Source organism: Narcine bancroftii, chromosome 2 (genome assembly GCF_036971445.1).
Source record: "Narcine bancroftii isolate sNarBan1 chromosome 2, sNarBan1.hap1, whole genome shotgun sequence".
Lineage (NCBI taxonomy): Eukaryota > Metazoa > Chordata > Chondrichthyes > Torpediniformes > Narcinidae > Narcine > Narcine bancroftii.
In genome coordinates, this window is record NC_091470.1 from 84,267,004 (window position 1) to 84,287,610 (window position 20,607).

Here is a 20,607-nt window from a genome sequence, read left to right on the forward strand (position 1 = left end):
ACAATTAAGATACCTAGCAAATTTTTATCAAACAAGGGAAAAACCAGATTGGACCAGATTAGAACTAGATAAAATAGGGGAGAAGATACCTGAACATATACTATATAAATGGGATGAAAAATTGGTGCAACGTAGGAATTCACCGCTATTGCATCATCTGCTCAACATTTGGAAGAAGATTTATGTAGAAAGGAATAAAACAAATTACCAACTACCAAAACTAATATTGATGCAAAATCAGCTAATCCCTTTCACAATAGATAGCCTTTCCTTTAGAGAATGGGAGAGAAAAGGGATCAAAAGAATAGAAAATTGTTTTTCGGGAAATAAATTATTATCCTTTGAACAAATGAAGGATAAATATAATATAACTCACAATACAATGTTTGCATACCACCAACTGAAAACCTACTTGAAGGACAAATTGGGAAATAATCTGAGGTTACCAGAAGGAAGCAATTTTGAATATGTGATTACAGACACAATGATAATTTAAAAATTTGTTACAAACATGTACATCAAACTGCAAGAAAAGGAGAACGAGGAAACAAACGGTAAACCTAAACAAAAATGGGAACAAGATCTAAACATAAAGATAAAGAATGAAACATGGGAAAAGCTGTGCTCCAGAACTATGAGAAATACAATAAACACGAGGTTACGCATGATACAATATAACTGGATACACAGGCTATACATCACACCTCAAAAGTTAAATAAATGGGACCCAACAGTATCAGACAGATGTTTTCATTGTAAAAAGGAAACGGGAACAAAAATTCATGCAATTTGGACATGTGAGAAAGTGAAAAAATTTTGGGAAGATCTAAACCAGATATTAAATAAAATCACAAAAAGCAATATACCAAAAAACCCAGAGATCTTCCTCCTAAGTAATATAAGAAATAAAGAATTTGGACTAGATTTGGATGGAGCACCAAAAAATTTGTTATGATAGCCCTAGCTGCAGCAAAAAAATGTATTATGTCAACCTGGAAATTAGAAGACAACTTGAGAATACAACAATGGTACATAGAAATGAATAAATGTATTCCATTAGAAAAAATAACATATAATTTAAGAAATAACATCACAATATTCGAACAAATATGGGAGCCATACATGAAACACAATAGAGAAATCCTACCATGGACTTCCACCACCTAAAATGACAGAAGGAGAAGACAACGAAAAGAACTGACTCAGTAAAATTTCTTGTTTATTTTTATTAAGTGACAACATTGTTTAACGGGTTTAATGTATCTTATCAATTGAACTTCGGGTGAATGGGAGGGGGGGTGAGGGAAGGAGGGAAGGAAGGGGTGAAAAAGGGGAGAAAATGACACTGTATATATTCAAGAGAAAAAATGTCTATGTATCTTGGTCAATATGGTTTATAGTGTGAAAAATAAAAAATAAAAAAAAAAGATTGAGGATTGCCATACCTGCAGAATATTGGAAGTAGATCATAGAGGTTGAACAAATGTTTCTCCCATTTAAAAAAAAATAATTGGTGCCACCTGTACTTAGCTGGCTTACTATTTGATTTGCAGTCTTCATCGCTAACATTTTATATTCTTTCATAATCTTAATGATGTCTGCTTTTTGGAGTCTTGCATCTGTGTAATTTGAACTGCAACATGAGATACATGTGGTCTCTTTGAGGGAAGTTGGTGACTTTGGGCTTATTAATCCCCGAAGAATTTTACCATTGTGGCCCTTTTGCCTTGTTTTTGCATCTTTTGTGGACGAATTTCAAATTGATTGCTGTGGTAAATCTTTTCCTCTGATAGGAGGACAATTTTAGCCACAGGATGCAGTCTTGTGAAGCTAAAGTGTTTCAATGAAATAGTGTTAATGATGAACACTGCTCATCACAGTGTGACTAGTTTCAGTTGGATTATTAGTGATTGTCACTTCTCTTAGTTGAGCAAAGAAGATTTTATGGATTAACTATCCAAACTGACAAAGAAAAATCTTGAGATTGGGGAGAACTTTGGATTCAAACATACTCCAATATTCAATAAAATATAATTTTCATTTTATTACTCTTAATACACTAAAATCATTTCATTGATATACTTCTGAAATGTAACTAGTGTTAAAGGAAATATGACAGACTATGTGAAGCAAAATTCAAAGCGCAATATTTTGCAAACTAGAAGTGTAACTACTGATAATCCAGCTGTTTCAGCATGGATTAAAATTACTTCCAAAACCAGTTTTATTTTGTTTTTTTTTTGTTTATTTGTAGCTTGATGCTCAGCTAGTAGATGGGCACCTCTCCTATTTCTTGGGTGTTGTTGGATTGCCTGGCCTTACGGCTTTGCTGGGTGTGAGGGAGAAGGGCCATGTGAAGCCTGGAGCCAATCAAACCATGGTGGTCAGTGGTGCTGCAGGAGCTTGTGGGTCATTAGCCGGTCAGGTATGTAGAGCAGGTTGGTCTGAAGCAACCGTAAGCATCTTCAATATGCAAAGTTAATTGTTCCTCCCCCCCCCCCCCCGATGCTGCCTGACCTGCAGACTGTTCCCCCCCACTGATGCTGCTTGACCTGCAGACTGTTCCCCCCCCACTGATGCTGCCTGACCTACAGACTGTTCCCCCCCCACTGATGCTGCCTGACCTACAGACTGTTTCCCCCCCCCACAACTGATGCTGCCTGACCTGCAGACTGTTCCCCCCCCACAACTGATGCTGCTTGACCTGCAGACTGTTCCCCCCCCCACTGATGCTGCCTGCCCTACAGACTGTTCCCCCCCCACTGATGCTGCCTGACCTACAGACTGTTTCCCCCCCCACAACTGATGCTGCTTGACCTGCAGACTGTTTACCCCCCGATGCTGCCTGACCTTCAGACTGTCTCCCCCCCGATGCTGCCCGACCTGCAGACTGTCTCCCCCCCCACTGATGCTGCTTGACCTGCAGACTGTTCCCCCCCGATGCTGCCTGACCTACAGACTGTTCCCCCCCCACTGATGCTGCCTGACCTACAGACTGTTCCCCCCACAACTGATGCTGCCTGACCTGCAGACTGTTCCCCCCCCACAACTGATGCTGCTTGACCTGCAGACTGTTCCCCCCCCACAACTGATGCTGCTTGACCTGCAGACTGTTCCCCCCCCACAACTGATGCTGCCTGACCTGCAGACTGTTCCCCCCCCACAACTGATGCTGCTTGACCTGCAGACTGTTTCCCCCCCCACAACTGATGCTGCTTGACCTGCAGACTGTTTACCCCCTGATGCTGCCTGACCTGCAGACTGTCTCCCCCCCCGATGCTTCCTGACCTGCAGACTGTCTCCACCCCCACTGATGCTGCCTGACCTACAGACTGTTCCCCCCACAACTGATGCTGCCTGACCTGCAGACTGTTCCCCCCCCACAACTGATGCTGCTTGACCTGCAGACTGTTCCCCCCCACAACTGATGCTGCTTGACCTGCAGACTGTTCCCCCCCACAACTGATGCTGCCTGACCTGCAGACTGTTCCCCCCCCACAACTGATGCTGCTTGACCTGCAGACTGTTTCCCCCCCCACAACTGATGCTGCTTGACCTGCAGACTGTTTACCCCCCGATGCTGCCTGACCTGCAGACTGTCTCCCCCCCCGATGCTGCCTGACCTGCAGACTGTCTCCCCCCCCACTGATGCTGCCTGACATACAGACTGTTCCCCCCCCCCACTGATGCTGCCTGACCTGCAGACTGTTCCGCCCCCCCACTGATGCTGCCTGACCTGCAGACTGTTTCCCCCCCCCACTGATGCTGCCTGACCTGCAGACTGTTCCCCCCCCCACTGATGCTGCCTGACCTACAGACTGTTCCCCCCACCACTGAAGCTGCTTGACCTGCAGACTGTTCCCCCCCACTGATGCTGCCTGACCAACAGACTGTTCCCCCCCACTGATGCTGCCTGACCTACAGACTGTTTCCCCCCCCACAACTGATGCTGCTTGACCTGCAGACTGTTCCCCGCCCGATGCTGCCTGACATGCAGACTGTTTCCCCCACAACTGATGCTGCCTGACCTGCAGACTGTTCCCCCCCCCCGATGCTGCCTGACCTGCAGACTGTTCCCCCCCCACTGATGCTGCCTGACCTACAGACTGTTTCCCCCCCCACAACTGATGCTGCTTGACCTGCAGACTGTCTCCCCCCCGATGCTGCCTGACCTGCAGACTGTCTCCCCCCCCGATGCTGCCTGACCAGCAGACTGTCTCCCCCCCCACTGATGCTGCCTGACCTGCAGACTGTTCCCCCCACCACTGATGCTGCTTGACCTGCAGACTGTTTACCCCCCGATGCTGCTTGACCTGCAGACTGTTTACCCCCACACATGCTGCCTGACCTGCAGACTGTTCCCCCCCCCGATGCTGCCTGACCTGCAGACTGTTTCCCCCCACAACTGATGCTGCCTGACCTGCAGACTGTTCCCCCCCCACTGATGCTGCCTGACCTACAGACTGTTTCCCCCCCCACAACTGATGCTGCCTGACCTGCAGACTGTTCCCCCCCCACAACTGATGCTGCTTGACCTGCAGACTGTTCCCCCCCCACTGATGCTGCCTGACCTACAGACTGTTCCCCCCCCACTGATGCTGCCTGACCTACAGACTGTTTCCCCCCCCACAACTGATGCTGCTTGACCTGCAGACTGTTTACCCCCCGATGCTGCCTGACCTGCAGACTGTCTCCCCCCCCGATGCTGCCTGACCTGCAGACTATCTCCCCTCCACTGATGCTGCTTGACCTGCAGACTGTTCCCCCCCCGATGCTGCCTGACCTACAGACTGTTCCCCCCCCACTGATGCTGCCTGACCTGCAGACTGTTCCCCCCCCACAACTGATGCTGCTTGACCTGCAGACTGTTTACCCCCCCACAACTGATGCTGCCTGACCTGCAGACTGTTCCCCCCCCACTGATGCTGCCTGACCTACAGACTGTTTCCCCCCCCACAACTGATGCTGCTTGACCTGCAGACTGTTCCCCCCCTCCGATGCTGCCTGACATGCAGACTGTTTCCCCCCACAACTGATTCTGCCTGACCTGCAGACTGTTCCCCCCCCCGATGCTGCCTGACCTGCAGACTGTTCCCCCCCCACTGATGCTGCCTGACCTGCAGACTGTTTCCCCCCCCACAACTGATGCTGCTTGACCTGCAGACTGTCTCCCCCCCTGATGCTGCCTGACTTGCAGTCTGCCTCCCCCCCCCGATGCTGCCTGACCTGCAGACTGTCTCCCCCCCCACTGATGCTGCCTGACCTGCAGACTGTTCCCCCCACCACTGATGCTGCTTGACCTGCAGACTGTTTACCCCCCGATGCTGCTTGACCTGCAGACTGTTTACCCCCACACTGATGCTGCCTGACCTGCAGACTGTTCCCCCCCCGATGCTGCCTGACCTGCAGACTGTTTCCCCCCACAACTGATGCTGCCTGACCTGCAGACTGTTCCCCCCCCACTGATGCTGCCTGACCTACAGACTGTTTCCCCCCCCCACAACTCATGCTGCCTGACCTGCAGTCTGTTCCCCCCCACAACTGATGCTGCTTGACCTGCAGACTGTTCCCCCCCCACTGATGCTGCCTGACCTACAGACTGTTCCCCCCCCACTGATGCTGCCTGACCTACAGACTGTTTCCCCCCCCACAACTGATGCTGCTTGACCTGCAGACTGTTTACCCCCCGATGCTGCCTGACCTGCAGACTGTCTCCCCCCCCGATGCTGCCTGACCTGCAGTCTGTCTCCCCCCCCACTGATGCTGCTTGACCTGCAGACTGTTCCCCCCCCGATGCTGCCTGACCTACAGACTGTTCCCCCCCCACTGATGCTGCCTGACCTGCAGACTGTTCCCCCCCACAACTGATGCTGCTTGACCTGCAGACTGTTTCCCCCCCCACAACTGATGCTGCCTGACCTGCAGACTGTTCCCCCCCCACAACTGATGCTGCTTGACCTGCAGACTGTTTCCCCCCCCACAACTGATGCTGCCTGACCTGCAGACTGTTCCCCCCCCACAACTGATGCTGCTTGACCTGCAGACTGTTTCCCCCCCCACAACTGATGCTGCTTGACCTGCAGACTGTTTCCCCCCCCACAACTGATGCTGCTTGACCTGCAGACTGTTTACCCCCCGATGCTGCCTGACCTGCAGACTGTCTCCCCCCCCGATGCTTCCTGACCTGCAGACTGTCTCCACCCCCACTGATGCTGCCTGACCTACAGACTGTTCCCCCCACAACTGATGCTGCCTGACCTGCAGACTGTTCCCCCCCCACAACTGATGCTGCTTGACCTGCAGACTGTTCCCCCCCACAACTGATGCTGCTTGACCTGCAGACTGTTCCCCCCCACAACTGATGCTGCCTGACCTGCAGACTGTTCCCCCCCCACAACTGATGCTGCTTGACCTGCAGACTGTTTCCCCCCCCACAACTGATGCTGCTTGACCTGCAGACTGTTCCCCCCCCACTGATGCTGCCTGACCTACAGACTGTTTCCCCCCCCACAACTGATGCTGCTTGACCTGCAGACTGTCTCCCCCCCGATGCTGCCTGACCTGCAGACTGTCTCCCCCCCCGATGCTGCCTGACCAGCAGACTGTCTCCCCCCCCACTGATGCTGCCTGACCTGCAGACTGTTCCCCCCACCACTGATGCTGCTTGACCTGCAGACTGTTTACCCCCCGATGCTGCTTGACCTGCAGACTGTTTACCCCCACACTGATGCTGCCTGACCTGCAGACTGTTCCCCCCCCCGATGCTGCCTGACCTGCAGACTGTTTCCCCCCACAACTGATGCTGCCTGACCTGCAGACTGTTCCCCCCCCACTGATGCTGCCTGACCTACAGACTGTTTCCCCCCCCACAACTGATGCTGCCTGACCTGCAGACTGTTCCCCCCCCACAACTGATGCTGCTTGACCTGCAGACTGTTCCCCCCCCCACTGATGCTGCCTGACCTACAGACTGTTCCCCCCCCACTGATGCTGCCTGACCTACAGACTGTTTCCCCCCCCACAACTGATGCTGCTTGACCTGCAGACTGTCTCCCCCCCGATGCTGCCTGACCTGCAGACTGTCTCCCCCCCCGATGCTGCCTGACCAGCAGACTGTCTCCCCCCCCACTGATGCTGCCTGACCTGCAGACTGTTCCCCCCACCACTGATGCTGCTTGACCTGCAGACTGTTTACCCCCGATGCTGCTTGACCTGCAGACTGTTTACCCCCACACTGATGCTGCCTGACCTGCAGACTGTTCCCCCCCCCGATGCTGCCTGACCTGCAGACTGTTTCCCCCCACAACTGATGCTGCCTGACCTGCAGACTGTTCCCCCCCCACTGATGCTGCCTGACCTACAGACTGTTTCCCCCCCCACAACTGATGCTGCCTGACCTGCAGACTGTTCCCCCCCCACAACTGATGCTGCTTGACCTGCAGACTGTTCCCCCCCCCACTGATGCTGCCTGACCTACAGACTGTTCCCCCCCCACTGATGCTGCCTGACCTACAGACTGTTTCCCCCCCCACAACTGATGCTGCTTCACCTGCAGACTGTTTACCCCCCGATGCTGCCTGACCTGCAGACTGTCTCCCCCCCCGATGCTGCTTGACCTGCAGACTATCTCCCCTCCACTGATGCTGCTTGACCTGCAGACTGTTCCCCCCCCGATGCTGCCTGACCTACAGACTGTTCCCCCCCCACTGATGCTGCCTGACCTGCAGACTGTTCCCCCCCCACAACTGATGCTGCTTGACCTGCAGACTGTTTCCCCCCCCACAACTGATGCTGCCTGACCTGCAGACTGTTCCCCCCCCACAACTGATGCTGCTTGACCTGCAGACTGTTTCCCCCCCCACAACTGATGCTGCCTGACCTGCAGACTGTTCCCCCCCCACAACTGATGCTGCTTGACCTGCAGACTGTTTCCCCCCCCACAACTGATGCTGCTTGACCTGCAGACTGTTTACCCCCCGATGCTGCCTGACCTTCAGACTGTCTCCCCCCCGATGCTGCCCGACCTGCAGACTGTCTCCCCCCCCACTGATGCTGCTTGACCTGCAGACTGTTCCCCCCCGATGCTGCCTGACCTACAGACTGTTCCCCCCCCACTGATGCTGCCTGACCTACAGACTGTTCCCCCCCCACTGATGCTGCCTGACCTACAGACTGTTCCCCCCACAACTGATGCTGCCTGACCTGCAGACTGTTCCCCCCCCACAACTGATGCTGCTTGACCTGCAGACTGTTCCCCCCCCACAACTGATGCTGCTTGACCTGCAGACTGTTCCCCCCCCCACAACTGATGCTGCCTGACCTGCAGACTGTTCCCCCCCCACAACTGATGCTGCTTGACCTGCAGACTGTTTCCCCCCCCACAACTGATGCTGCTTGACCTGCAGACTGTTTACCCCCCGATGCTGCCTGACCTGCAGACTGTCTCCCCCCCCGATGCTTCCTGACCTGCAGACTGTCTCCACCCCCACTGATGCTGCCTGACCTACAGACTGTTCCCCCCCCCACTGATGCAGCCTGACCTGCAGACTGTTCCGCCCCCCCACTGTTTCTGCCTGACCTGCAGAATGTTTCCCCCCCCCACTGATGCTGCCTGACTTGCAGACTGTTCCCCCCCCACTGATGCTGCCTGACCTACAGACTGTTCCCCCCACCACTGATGCTGCTTGACCTGCAGACTGTTCCCCCCCCACTGATGCTGCCTGACCTACAGACTGTTCCCCCCCACTGATGCTGCCTGACCTACAGACTGTTTCCCCCCCCACAACTGATGCTGCTTGACCTGCAGACTGTTCCCCCCCTCCGATGCTGCCTGACATGCAGACTGTTTCCCCCCACAACTGATTCTGCCTGACCTGCAGACTGTTCCCCCCCCCGATGCTGCCTGACCTGCAGACTGTTCCACCCCCACTGATGCTGCCTGACCTACAGACTGTTTCCCCCCCCACAACTGATGCTGCTTGACCTGCAGACTGTCTCCCCCCCTGATGCTGCCTGACTTGCAGTCTGCCTCCCCCCCCCGATGCTGCCTGACCTGCAGACTGTCTCCCCCCCCACTGATGCTGCCTGACCTGCAGACTGTTCCCCCCACCACTGATGCTGCTTGACCTGCAGACTGTTTACCCCCCCGATGCTGCTTGACCTGCAGACTGTTTACCCCCACACTGATGCTGCCTGACCTGCAGACTGTTCCCCCCCCCGATGCTGCCTGACCTGCAGACTGTTTCCCCCCACAACTGATGCTGCCTGACCTGCAGACTGTTCCCCCCCCACTGATGCTGCCTGACCTACAGACTGTTTCCCCCCCCCCACAACTCATGCTGCCTGACCTGCAGTCTGTTCCCCCCCACAACTGATGCTGCTTGACCTGCAGACTGTTCCCCCCCCACTGATGCTGCCTGACCTACAGACTGTTCCCCCCCCACTGATGCTGCCTGACCTACAGACTGTTTCCCCCCCCACAACTGATGCTGCTTGACCTGCAGACTGTTTACCCCCCGATGCTGCCTGACCTGCAGACTGTCTCCCCCCCCGATGCTGCCTGACCTGCAGACTGTCTCCCCCCCCACTGATGCTGCTTGACCTGCAGACTGTTTCCCCCCCCACAACTGATGCTGCCTGACCTGCAGACTGTTCCCCCCCCACAACTGATGCTGCTTGACCTGCAGACTGTTCCCCCCCCACAACTGATGCTGCTTGACCTGCAGACTGTTTCCCCCCCCACAACTGATGCTGCTTGACCTGCAGACTGTTTACCCCCCGATGCTGCCTGACCTGCAGACTGTCTCCCCCCCCGATGCTTCCCGACCTGCAGACTGTCTCCCCCCCCACTGATGCTGCTTGACCTGCAGACTGTTCCCCCCCCGATGCTGCCTGACCTACAGACTGTTCCCCCCCCACTGATGCTGCCTGACCTACAGACTGTTCCCCCCACAACTGATGCTGCCTGACCTGCAGACTGTTCCCCCCCCACAACTGATGCTGCTTGACCTGCAGACTGTTCCCCCCCCACAACTGATGCTGCTTGACCTGCAGACTGTTCCCCCCCCACAACTGATGCTGCCTGACCTGCAGACTGTTCCCCCCCCACAACTGATGCTGCTTGACCTGCAGACTGTTTCCCCCCCCACAACTGATGCTGCTTGACCTGCAGACTGTTTACCCCCCGATGCTGCCTGACCTGCAGACTGTCTCCCCCCCCGATGCTGCCTGACCTGCAGACTGTCTCCACCCCCACTGATGCTGCCTGACCTACAGACTGTTCCCCCCCCCACTGATGCAGCCTGACCTGCAGACTGTTCCGCCCCCCCACTGTTTCTGCCTGACCTGCAGACTGTTTCCCCCCCCCACTGATGCTGCCTGACCTGCAGACTGTTCCCCCCCACTGATGCTGCCTGACCTACAGACTGTTCCCCCCACCACTGATGCTGCTTGACCTGCAGACTGTTCCCCCCCCACTGATGCTGCCTGACCTACAGACTGTTTCCCCCCCCACAACTGATGCTGCTTGACCTGCAGACTGTTCCCCCCCTCCGATACTGCCTGACATGCAGACTGTTTCCCCCCACAACTGATTCTGCCTGACCTGCAGACTGTTCCCCCCCCGATGCTGCCTGATCTGCAGACTGTTCCCCCCCCACTGATGTTGCCTGACCTACAGACTGTTTCCCCCCCCACAACTGATGCTGCTTGACCTGCAGACTGTCTCCCCCCCGATGCTGCCTGACTTGCAGACTGTCTCCCCTCCCGATGCTGCCTGACCTGCAGACTGTCTCCCCCCCCACTGATGCTGCTTGACCTGCAGACTGTTTACCCCCCGATGCTGCCTGACCTGCAGACTGTCTCCCCCCCCGATGCTGCCCGACCTGCAGACTGTCTCCCCCCCCACTGATGCTGCTTGACCTGCAGACTGTTCCCCCCCCGATGCTGCCTGACCTACAGACTGTTCCCCCCCCACTGAAGCTGCCTGACCTACAGACTGTTCCCCCCACAACTGATGCTGCCTGACCTGCAGACTGTTCCCCCCCCACAACTGATGCTGCTTGACCTGCAGACTGTTCCCCCCCCACAACTGATGCTGCTTGACCTGCAGACTGTTCCCCCCCCACAACTGATGCTGCCTGACCTGCAGACTGTTCCCCCCCCACAACTGATGCTGCTTGACCTGCAGACTGTTTCCCCCCCCACAACTGATGCTGCTTGACCTGCAGACTGTTTACCCCCCGATGCTGCCTGACCTGCAGACTGTCTCCCCCCCCGATGCTGCCTGACCTGCAGACTGTCTCCACCCCCACTGATGCTGCCTGACCTACAGACTGTTCCCCCCCCCACTGATGCAGCCTGACCTGCAGACTGTTCCGCCCCCCCACTGTTTCTGCCTGACCTGCAGACTGTTTCCCCCCCCCACTGATGCTGCCTGACCTGCAGACTGTTCCCCCCCACTGATGCTGCCTGACCTACAGACTGTTCCCCCCACCACTGATGCTGCTTGACCTGCAGACTGTTCCCCCCCCACTGATGCTGCCTGACCTACAGACTGTTCCCCCCCACTGATGCTGCCTGACCTACAGACTGTTTCCCCCCCCACAACTGATGCTGCTTGACCTGCAGACTGTTCCCCCCCTCCGATACTGCCTGACATGCAGACTGTTTCCCCCCACAACTGATTCTGCCTGACCTGCAGACTGTTCCCCCCCCAATGCTGCCTGATCTGCAGACTGTTCCCCCCCCACTGATGTTGCCTGACCTACAGACTGTTTCCCCCCCCACAACTGATGCTGCTTGACCTGCAGACTGTCTCCCCCCCGATGCTGCCTGACTTGCAGACTGTCTCCCCTCCCGATGCTGCCTGACCTGCAGACTGTCTCCCCCCCCACTGATGCTGCCTGACCTGCAGACTGTTCCCCCCACCACTGATGCTGCTTGACCTGCAGACTGTTTACCCCCCGATGCTGCTTGTCCTGCAGACTGTTTACCCCCACACTGATGCTGCCTGACCTGCAGACTGTTCCCCCCCCGATGCTGCCTGACCTGCAGACTGTTTCCCCCCACAACTGATGCTGCCTCTCCTGCAGACTGTTTCCCCCCCCACTGATGCTGCCTGACCTACAGACTGTTTCCCCCCCCCCACAACTGATGCTGCCTGACCTGCAGTCTGTTCCCCCCCCACAACTGATGCTGCTTGACCTGCAGACTGTTCCCCCCCCACTGATGCTGCCTGACCTACAGACTGTTCTCCCCCCACTGATGCTGCCTGACCTACAGACTGTTTCCCCCCCCACAACTGATGCTGCTTGACCTGCAGACTGTTTACCCCCCGATGCTGCCTGACCTGCAGACTGTCTCCCCCCCCGATGCTGCCTGACCTGCAGACTGTCTCCCCCCCCACTGATGCTGCTTGACCTGCAGACTGTTCCCCCCCGATGCTGCCTGACCTACAGACTGTTCCCCCCCCACTGATGCTGCCTGACCTGCAGACTGTTCCCCCCCCACAACTGATGCTGCTTGACCTGCAGACTGTTTCCCCCCCCACAACTGATGCTGCCTGACCTGCAGACTGTTCCCCCCCCACAACTGATGCTGCTTGACCTGCAGACTGTTTCCCCCCCACAACTGATGCTGCCTGACCTGCAGACTGTTCCCCCCCCACAACTGATGCTGCTTGACCTGCAGACTGTTTCCCCCCCACAACTGATGCTGCTTGACCTGCAGACTGTTTACCCCCCGATGCTGCCTGACCTGCAGACTGTCTCCCCCCCGATGCTGCCTGACCTGCAGACTGTCTCCCCCCCCCACTGATGCTGCTTGACCTGCAGACTGTTCCCCCACCACTGATTCTGCCTGACCTACAGACTGTTCCCCCCCCCACTGATGCTGCCTGACCTACAGACTGTTCCCCCCACCACTGATGCTGCTTGACCTGCAGACTGTTCCCCCCCCACTGATGCTGCCTGACCTACAGACTGTTCCCCCCCCACTGATGCTGCCTGACCTACAGACTGTTTCCCCCCCCACAACTGATGCTGCTTGACCTGCAGACTGTTCCCCCCCCCGATGCTGCCTGACCTGCAGACTGTTTCCCCCCACAACTGATGCTGCCTGACCTGCAGACTGTTCCCCCCCCCGATGCTGCCTGACCTGCAGACTGTTCCCCCCCCACTGATGCTGCCTGACCTACAGACTGTTTCCCCCCCCACAACTGATGCTGCTTGACCTGCAGACTGTTTACCCCCCGATGCTGCCTGACCTGCAGACTGTTCCCCCCCCACTGATGCTGCTTGACCTGCAGACTGATTACCTCCACACTGATGCTGCCTGACCTGCAGACTGTTCCCCCCCCGATGCTGCCTGACCTGCAGACTGTTTCCCCCCACAACTGATGCTGCCTGACCTGCAGACTGTTCCCCCACCCGATGCTGCCTGACCTGCAGACTGTTCCCCCCCCACTGATGTTGCCTGACCTGCAGACTGTTCCCCCCCCACTGATGCTGCCTGACCTACAGACTGTTTCCCCCCCCCACAACTGATGCTGCCTGACCTGCAGACTGTTCCCCCCCCACAACTGATGCTGCTTGACCTGCAGACTGTTCCCCCCCCCACTGATGCTGCCTGACCTACAGACTGTTTCCCCCCCCACAACTGATGCTGCCTGACCTGCAGACTGTCTCCCCCCCGATGCTGCCTGACCTGCAGACTGTTCCCCCCCCACTGATGCTGCCTGACCTACAGACTGTTCCCCCCCCACTGATGCTGCCTGACTTACAGACTGTTCCCCCCACCACTGATGCTGCCTGACCTACAGACTGTTCCCCCCACCACTGATGCTGCTTGACCTGCAGACTGTTCCCCCCCCCGATGCTGCCTGACCTATAGACTGTTCCCCCCCCACTGATGCTGCCTGACCTACAGACTGTTCCCCCCACCACTGATGCTGCTTGACCTGCAGACTGTTCCCCCCCCACTGATGCTGCCTGACCTACAGACTGTTCCCCCCCCGATGCTGCCTGACCTGCAGACTGTTTCCCCCCACAACTGATGCTGCCTGACCTGCAGACTGTTCCCCCCCCCGATGCTGCCTGACCTGCAGACTGTTCCCCCCCCACTGATGCTGCCTGACCTGCAGACTGTTCCGCCCCCCCACTTATGCTGCTTGACCTACAGACTGTTCCCCCCCCACTGATGCTGCCTGACCTACAGACTGTTCCCCCCCCACTGATGCTGCTTGACCTGCAGACTGTCTCCCCCCCGATGCTGCCTGACCTGCAGACTGTTTCCCCCCACAACTGATGCTGCCTGACCTGCAGACTGTTCCCCCCACTGATGCTGCCTGACCTACAGACTGTTCCCCCCCCACTGATGCTGCTTGACCTGCAGACTGTTCCCCCCCCGATGCTGCCTGACCTGCAGACTGTCTCCCCTCCCACAACTGATGCTGCCTGACCTGTAGACTGTTTCCCCCCCCACTGATGCTGCCTGACCTGCAGACTGTTCCGCCCCCCACTGATGCTGCCTGACCTGCAGACTGTTCCCCCCCCACTGATGCTGCCTGACCTGCAGACTGTTCCCCCCCGATGCTGCTTGACCTGTAGACTGTTTCCCCCACACTGATGCTGCCTGACCTGCAGACTGTTCCCCCCCCACTGATGCTGCCTGACCTGCAGACTGTTCCCCCCCGATGCTGCTTGACCTGAAGACTGTTCCGCCCCCCATTGATGCTGCCTGACCTGCAGACTGTTTCCCCCCACAACTGATGCTGCCTGACCTGCAGACTGTTCCCCCCCCCACTGACGCTGCCTGACCTGCAGACTGTTTTCCCCCACAACTGATGCTGCTTGACCTGCAGACTGTTCCGCCCCCCACTGATGCTGCCTGACCTGCAGACTGTTTCCCCCCACAACTGATGCTGCCTGACCTGCAGACTGTTTCACCCCCCACAACTGATGCTGCTTGACCTGCAGACTGTTTCCCCCCCCACAACTGATGCTGCCTGACCTGCAGTCTGTTTCCCCCCACAACTGATGCTGCCTGACCTGCAGACTGTTTCCCCCCCCACAACTGATGCTGCCTGACCTGCAGACTGTTTCCCCCCATACTGATGCTGCCTGTCCTGCAGACTGTTTCCCCCCCCACAACTGATGCTGCCTGACCTGCAGACTGTCTCCCCCCTCCGATGCTGCCTGACCTGCAGACTGTTTCCCCCCACAACTGATGCTGCCTGACCTGCAGACTGTTCCCCCCCCACTGATGCTGCCTGACCTGCAGACTGTCTCCCCCCCCGATGCTGCATGACCTGCAGACTGTTCCCCCCCCCACTGATGCTGCCTGACCTGCAGACTGTCTCCCCCCCCGATGCTGCCTGACCTGCAGACTGTTTCCCCCCACAACTGATGCTGCCTGACCTGCAGACTGTTCCCCCCCCACTGATGCTGCCTGACCTGCAGACTCTTTCCCCCCCACAACTGATGCTGCTTGACCTGCAGACTGTTTCCCCCCACAACTGATGCTGCCTGACCTGCAGACTCTTTCCCCCCCACAACTGATGCTGCTTGACCTGCAGACTGTTCCCCCCCCACTGATGCTGCCTGACCTACAGACTGTTCCCCCCCCACTGATGCTGCCTGACTTACAGACTGTTCCCCCCACCACTGATGCTGCCTGACCTACAGACTGTTCCCCCCACCACTGATGCTGCTTGACCTGCAGACTGTTCCCCCCCCGATGCTGCCTGACCTACAGACTGTTCCCCCCCCACTGATGCTGCCTGACCTACAGACTGTTCCCCCCACCACTGATGCTGCTTGACCTGCAGACTGTTCCCCCCCCACTGATGCTGCCTGACCTACAGACTGTTCCCCCCCCGATGCTGCCTGACCTGCAGACTGTTTCCCCCCACAACTGATGCTGCCTGACCTGCAGACTGTTCCCCCCCCCCGATGCTGCCTGACCTGCAGACTGTTCCCCCCCCACTGATGCTGCCTGACCTGCAGACTGTTCCGCCCCCCCACTTATGCTGCTTGACCTACAGACTGTTCCCCCCCCACTGATGCTGCCTGACCTACAGACTGTTCCCCCCCCACTGATGCTGCTTGACCTGCAGACTGTCTCCCCCCCGATGCTGCCTGACCTGCAGACTGTTTCCCCCCACAACTGATGCTGCCTGACCTGCAGACTGTTCCCCCCACTGATGCTGCCTGACGTACAGACTGTTCCCCCCCCACTGATGCTGCTTGACCTGCAGACTGTTCCCCCCCCGATGCTGCCTGACCTGCAGACTGTCTCCCCTCCCACAACTGATGCTGCCTGACCTGCAGACTGTTTCCCCCCCCACTGATGCTGCCTGACCTGCAGACTGTTCCGCCCCCCACTGATGCTGCCTGACCTGCAGACTGTTCCCCCCCCACTGATGCTGCCTGACCTGCAGACTGTTCCCCCCCGATGCTGCTTGACCTGCAGACTGTTTCCCCCACACTGATGCTGCCTGACCTGCAGACTGTTCCCCCCCCACTGATGCTGCCTGACCTGCAGACTGTTCCCCCCGATGCTGCTTGACCTGAAGACTGTTCCGCCCCCCATTGATGCTGCCTGACCTGCAGACTGTTTCCCCCCACAACTGATGCTGCCTGACCTGCAGACTGTTCCCCCCCCCCACTGACGCTGCCTGACCTGCAGACTGTTTTCCCCCACAACTGATGCTGCTTGACCTGCAGACTGTTCCGCCCCACACTGATGCTGCCTGACCTGCAGACTGTTTCCCCCCACAACTGATGCTGCCTGACCTGCAGACTGTTTCCCCCCCCACAACTGATGCTGCTCGACCTGCAGACTGTTTCCCCCCCCACAACTGATGCTGCCTGACCTGCAGTCTGTTTCCCCCCACAACTGATGCTGCCTGACCTGCAGACTGTTTCCCCCCCCACAACTGATGCTGCCTGACCTGCAGACTGTTTCCCCCCACACTGATGCTGCCTGTCCTGCAGACTGTTTCCCCCCCCACAACTGATGCTGCCTGACCTGCAGACTGTCTCCCCCCTCCGATGCTGCCTGACCTGCAGACTGTTTCCCCCCACAACTGATGCTGCCTGACCTGCAGACTGTTCCCCCCCCACTGATGCTGCCTGACCTGCAGACTGTCTCCCCCCCCGATGCTGCCTGACCTGCAGACTGTTCCCCCCCCCACTGATGCTGCCTGACCTGCAGACTGTCTCCCCCCCCGATGCTGCCTGACCTGCAGACTGTTTCCCCCCACAACTGATGCTGCCTGACCTGCAGACTGTTCCCCCCCCACTGATGCTGCCTGACCTGCAGACTCTTTCCCCCCCACAACTGATGCTGCTTGACCTGCAGACTGTTTCCCCCCACAACTGATGCTGCCTGACCTGCAGACTCTTTCCCCCCCACAACTGATGCTGCTTGACCTGCAGACTGTTCCCCCCCCACTGATGCTGCCTGACCTGCAGACTCTTTCCCCCCCACAACTGATGCTGCTTGACCTGCAGACTGTTCCCCTCCACATTGATGCTGCCTGACCTGCAGACTGTTTCCCCCCACAACTGATGCTGCCTGACCTGCAGACTGTTCCCCCCCCACTGATGCTGCCTGACCTGCAGACTCTTTCCCCCCCACAACTGATGCTGCTTGACCTGCAGACTGTTCCCCTCCACATTGATGCTGCCTGACCTGCAGACTGTTCCCCTCCACATTGATGCTGCCTGAGCTGCAGACTGTTCCGCCCCCCCACTGATGCTGCCTGACCTGCAGACTGTCTCCCCCCCGATGCTGCCTGACCTGCAGACTGTTTCCCCCCACAACTGATGCTGCCTGAGCTGCAGACTGTTCCCCCCCCGCTGATGCTGCCTGACCTGCAGACTGTTCCCCCCCCGCTGATGCTGCCTGACCTGCAGACTCTTTCCCCCCCACAACTGATGCTGCTTGACCTGCAGACTGTTCCCCTCCACATTGATGCTGCCTGACCTGCAGACTGTTTCTCCCCCACAACTGATGCTGCCTGACCTACAGACTATCTTCCCCCCCCCCCCCCCCCCTCACTGATGCTCCCTGACCTGCAGACTGTTTCCTGCATTTGCTTCGGTTCAGATTGCCAGCATCTGTATTTTCTTTAAAATGTCACTCACCCTCTGATTCCTTCATCTTCTTTTCAGAACAGAGATAACTTTGTGTCTTTTGATTTACAATGTTTTACAGCAAACTTCATCTTAAAGTATGAACTTTATTCCTATCATTGTAGTCACAAATCAAATCAAACCAGGAGACAATTTTGCCAGTTTCATCTTTCATTTAAGAGGTGTGTGCGTATATACCTTCACACACTTGCATCTAGAACATTATAGCACACATTGGTCCTCTATTTTTCCAGCATCCATGTGCCTGTCTAAGAGCCTTTTAAATTTACCTATTTTACCCACTTTACCACCACCTCTAGCAATGTATTCCAGGTACCCACTACTCTTTTAAAAAAGACCTTGCCCCTGCTGCCTCCTCTATACTTTTCTCCTCACCTGTACAGATGTCCATTGGTGTTTGGTACTCTCGCCCTAGGAAAATAATGCTAACTGTCTGCCCTATGCTCCTAATCTTGTAGACATCTATTAGGACCCCTATCATTATTCATCGGTCCAAAGAGAAAAGCCAAAGTTCTGTTAATGTTTCCTCATAATATGCATTCTTCAATTCTGGCAACTCATGGTAAATCTCATCTGCAACCTCTCCTTAGCTTCCACATCATTCCTGTAATGACGTGACCAGAAACGAACACAATATTCCAGGTGTGGTCTGACCAGAGTTTTATGGAGCTGCAACATTACCAATATCCCAGCAATTCCTTCCCTTGCTTCCTGTAGTAACCTGGGGTACAGTATATATTATCTGATCCCTGAAATTTATCAATCCTAATGTTTTAAAAAGATCCAGGATTTCCACATTCTTAACCTCAACATGCTGCAACACAAGCATTTTCTATACTGACCTCACAATGATTAAGCTCCTTCTCTGGTGAACAATGAAGCATTCATTTAGGGCCTCCCCTACTTCTTTGCCTCCAGGCACATGTTGCCTTCTTTATCCTGAAGGGGGCTCACCTTAACTCTTGTCATCCTTCTGTTCTTCATCTATGCATAGAATCCCTTAGTATTTTCCTTAATCCTACTTGCCAAGGGCTTCTCATGCCCCCTTCTAGCTCTCCTAAGCAATTTCTTAAGTTCCTTCCTGTCTACCATATAATTTTCATAAGCCCTTCCTGACTTTTGTCAACCACTGTTCCCCTATCCTACCATCTTTTCCCTGTCTCATTGGGGGCAAACCTATCAAGAACCCTGCGCAAGTGGTCTGTAAAAAATCCTCTCGATTACTTCTATGTTTTTCCTTGAGAACATCTGTTCCTAATTTACTCTCCCTACATCCTGCCTAATCCCATCATAATTAGTCCTTCCCCAATTAAAAACCACTATCTTGTCTACTCCTATCCTTATCCATAGCTATGCAAAAGGTCAGGAGTTGTGGTAACTTTCCCCAAAGTGCTCCCCCACTGAGAGGTCTGTCACTTGTCCAGGTTCATTATCCAGTATGGCCTCTTAGCTAGTTTGTTGGTTCACATACTGTGTCAAGAATCCTTCTTGGACACATCTAGAAAATTCTGCCCCATCTATCCTTCTTGCAGTAAGGAGGAACCAGTCAATATTTGGGAAGTTGAAGCTTCACATTACAACAACACTGTAATTTCTGTACTATTCCAAAATCTGCCTACTTATTTATTCCTCAGTCTCTTTTTGGGGTCTACAGACTACTAATACAATGATCACTCCCTCCTATTTCTAACTTCCACCCACACTGACTCAGTAGACAATCCCTCCACAACGTATTTCCTTTCTGCAGCTGTAATACTGATTAATAGTGCTACTCACCCCCTACCCCCCAGCTCTTTTATCTTCCACCCTATCCCTTTTAAAACATCTAAAACCCTGATACCTGAATCAGTCAATCCTGCACTTGCGTCAAAGAAAGTCTCTGCAATGGCCATAATTTCATAATTCCACGTTCTGATCCATGCTCTAAGTTCATTTCCCTTACCCCTAATACTTATTGCATTGAAATAAACACATTTTAAACTCTCCAACTCACTCATTTACATTTGTGCTTCCTCCACTGCTTGTCCTTCCTCACTAACTCACAAGATGTTGGATTAAATTTTCCACCATCTCCTCTATTCTGATCATTCTGCTTCCCATTCCCCTGCCAAACTAGTTTAAACCCCCTGGAAGTGCAAGCAAATCTTCCCGCAAGGATATTAGTCCTCCTGCACTTCAGATGCAAACTGCCCCACGTCCCACCTTCCCTGGAAGAGAGACAATGATCCAGAAATTTGAAGTTCTCACCCTTGCACCATCTCTGTAGCCATATTTTAGATGCATCTTCCTCATATTTCTCATCTCACTTCACTGTGACACAGGTAGCAATCCTGAGATCACATCCTGGAGGTTTTGTTCTTCAGTTAGTGAAGTGAACTCTCTTTGCAGGACCTCATTATCCTTCCTGACCCACATCATTGGTCCCTACCTGGACCACATCATCTGGTTT

The 20,607-nt window shown here is 55.3% G+C and overlaps 1 protein-coding gene across 10 annotated transcripts in view; it reads left to right on the plus strand.

Moving 5' to 3' along the window:
• The window catches only part of ptgr2 (prostaglandin reductase 2), a 61,721-nt gene that overhangs the window by 27,278 nt on the left and 13,836 nt on the right, over positions 1-20,607 (plus strand). For 9 of the 10 annotated variants that reach the window (XM_069917316.1, XM_069917319.1, XM_069917315.1 and 6 more), the window contains one exon: positions 2,255-2,425. The exons of the other annotated variant lie outside the window; for it this stretch is intronic. In XM_069917316.1, coding sequence (XP_069773417.1) covers positions 2,255-2,425 — 171 coding nt within the window. The remainder of the gene's footprint in view (positions 1-2,254; positions 2,426-20,607) is intronic. 10 annotated transcript variants of the gene reach the window in all.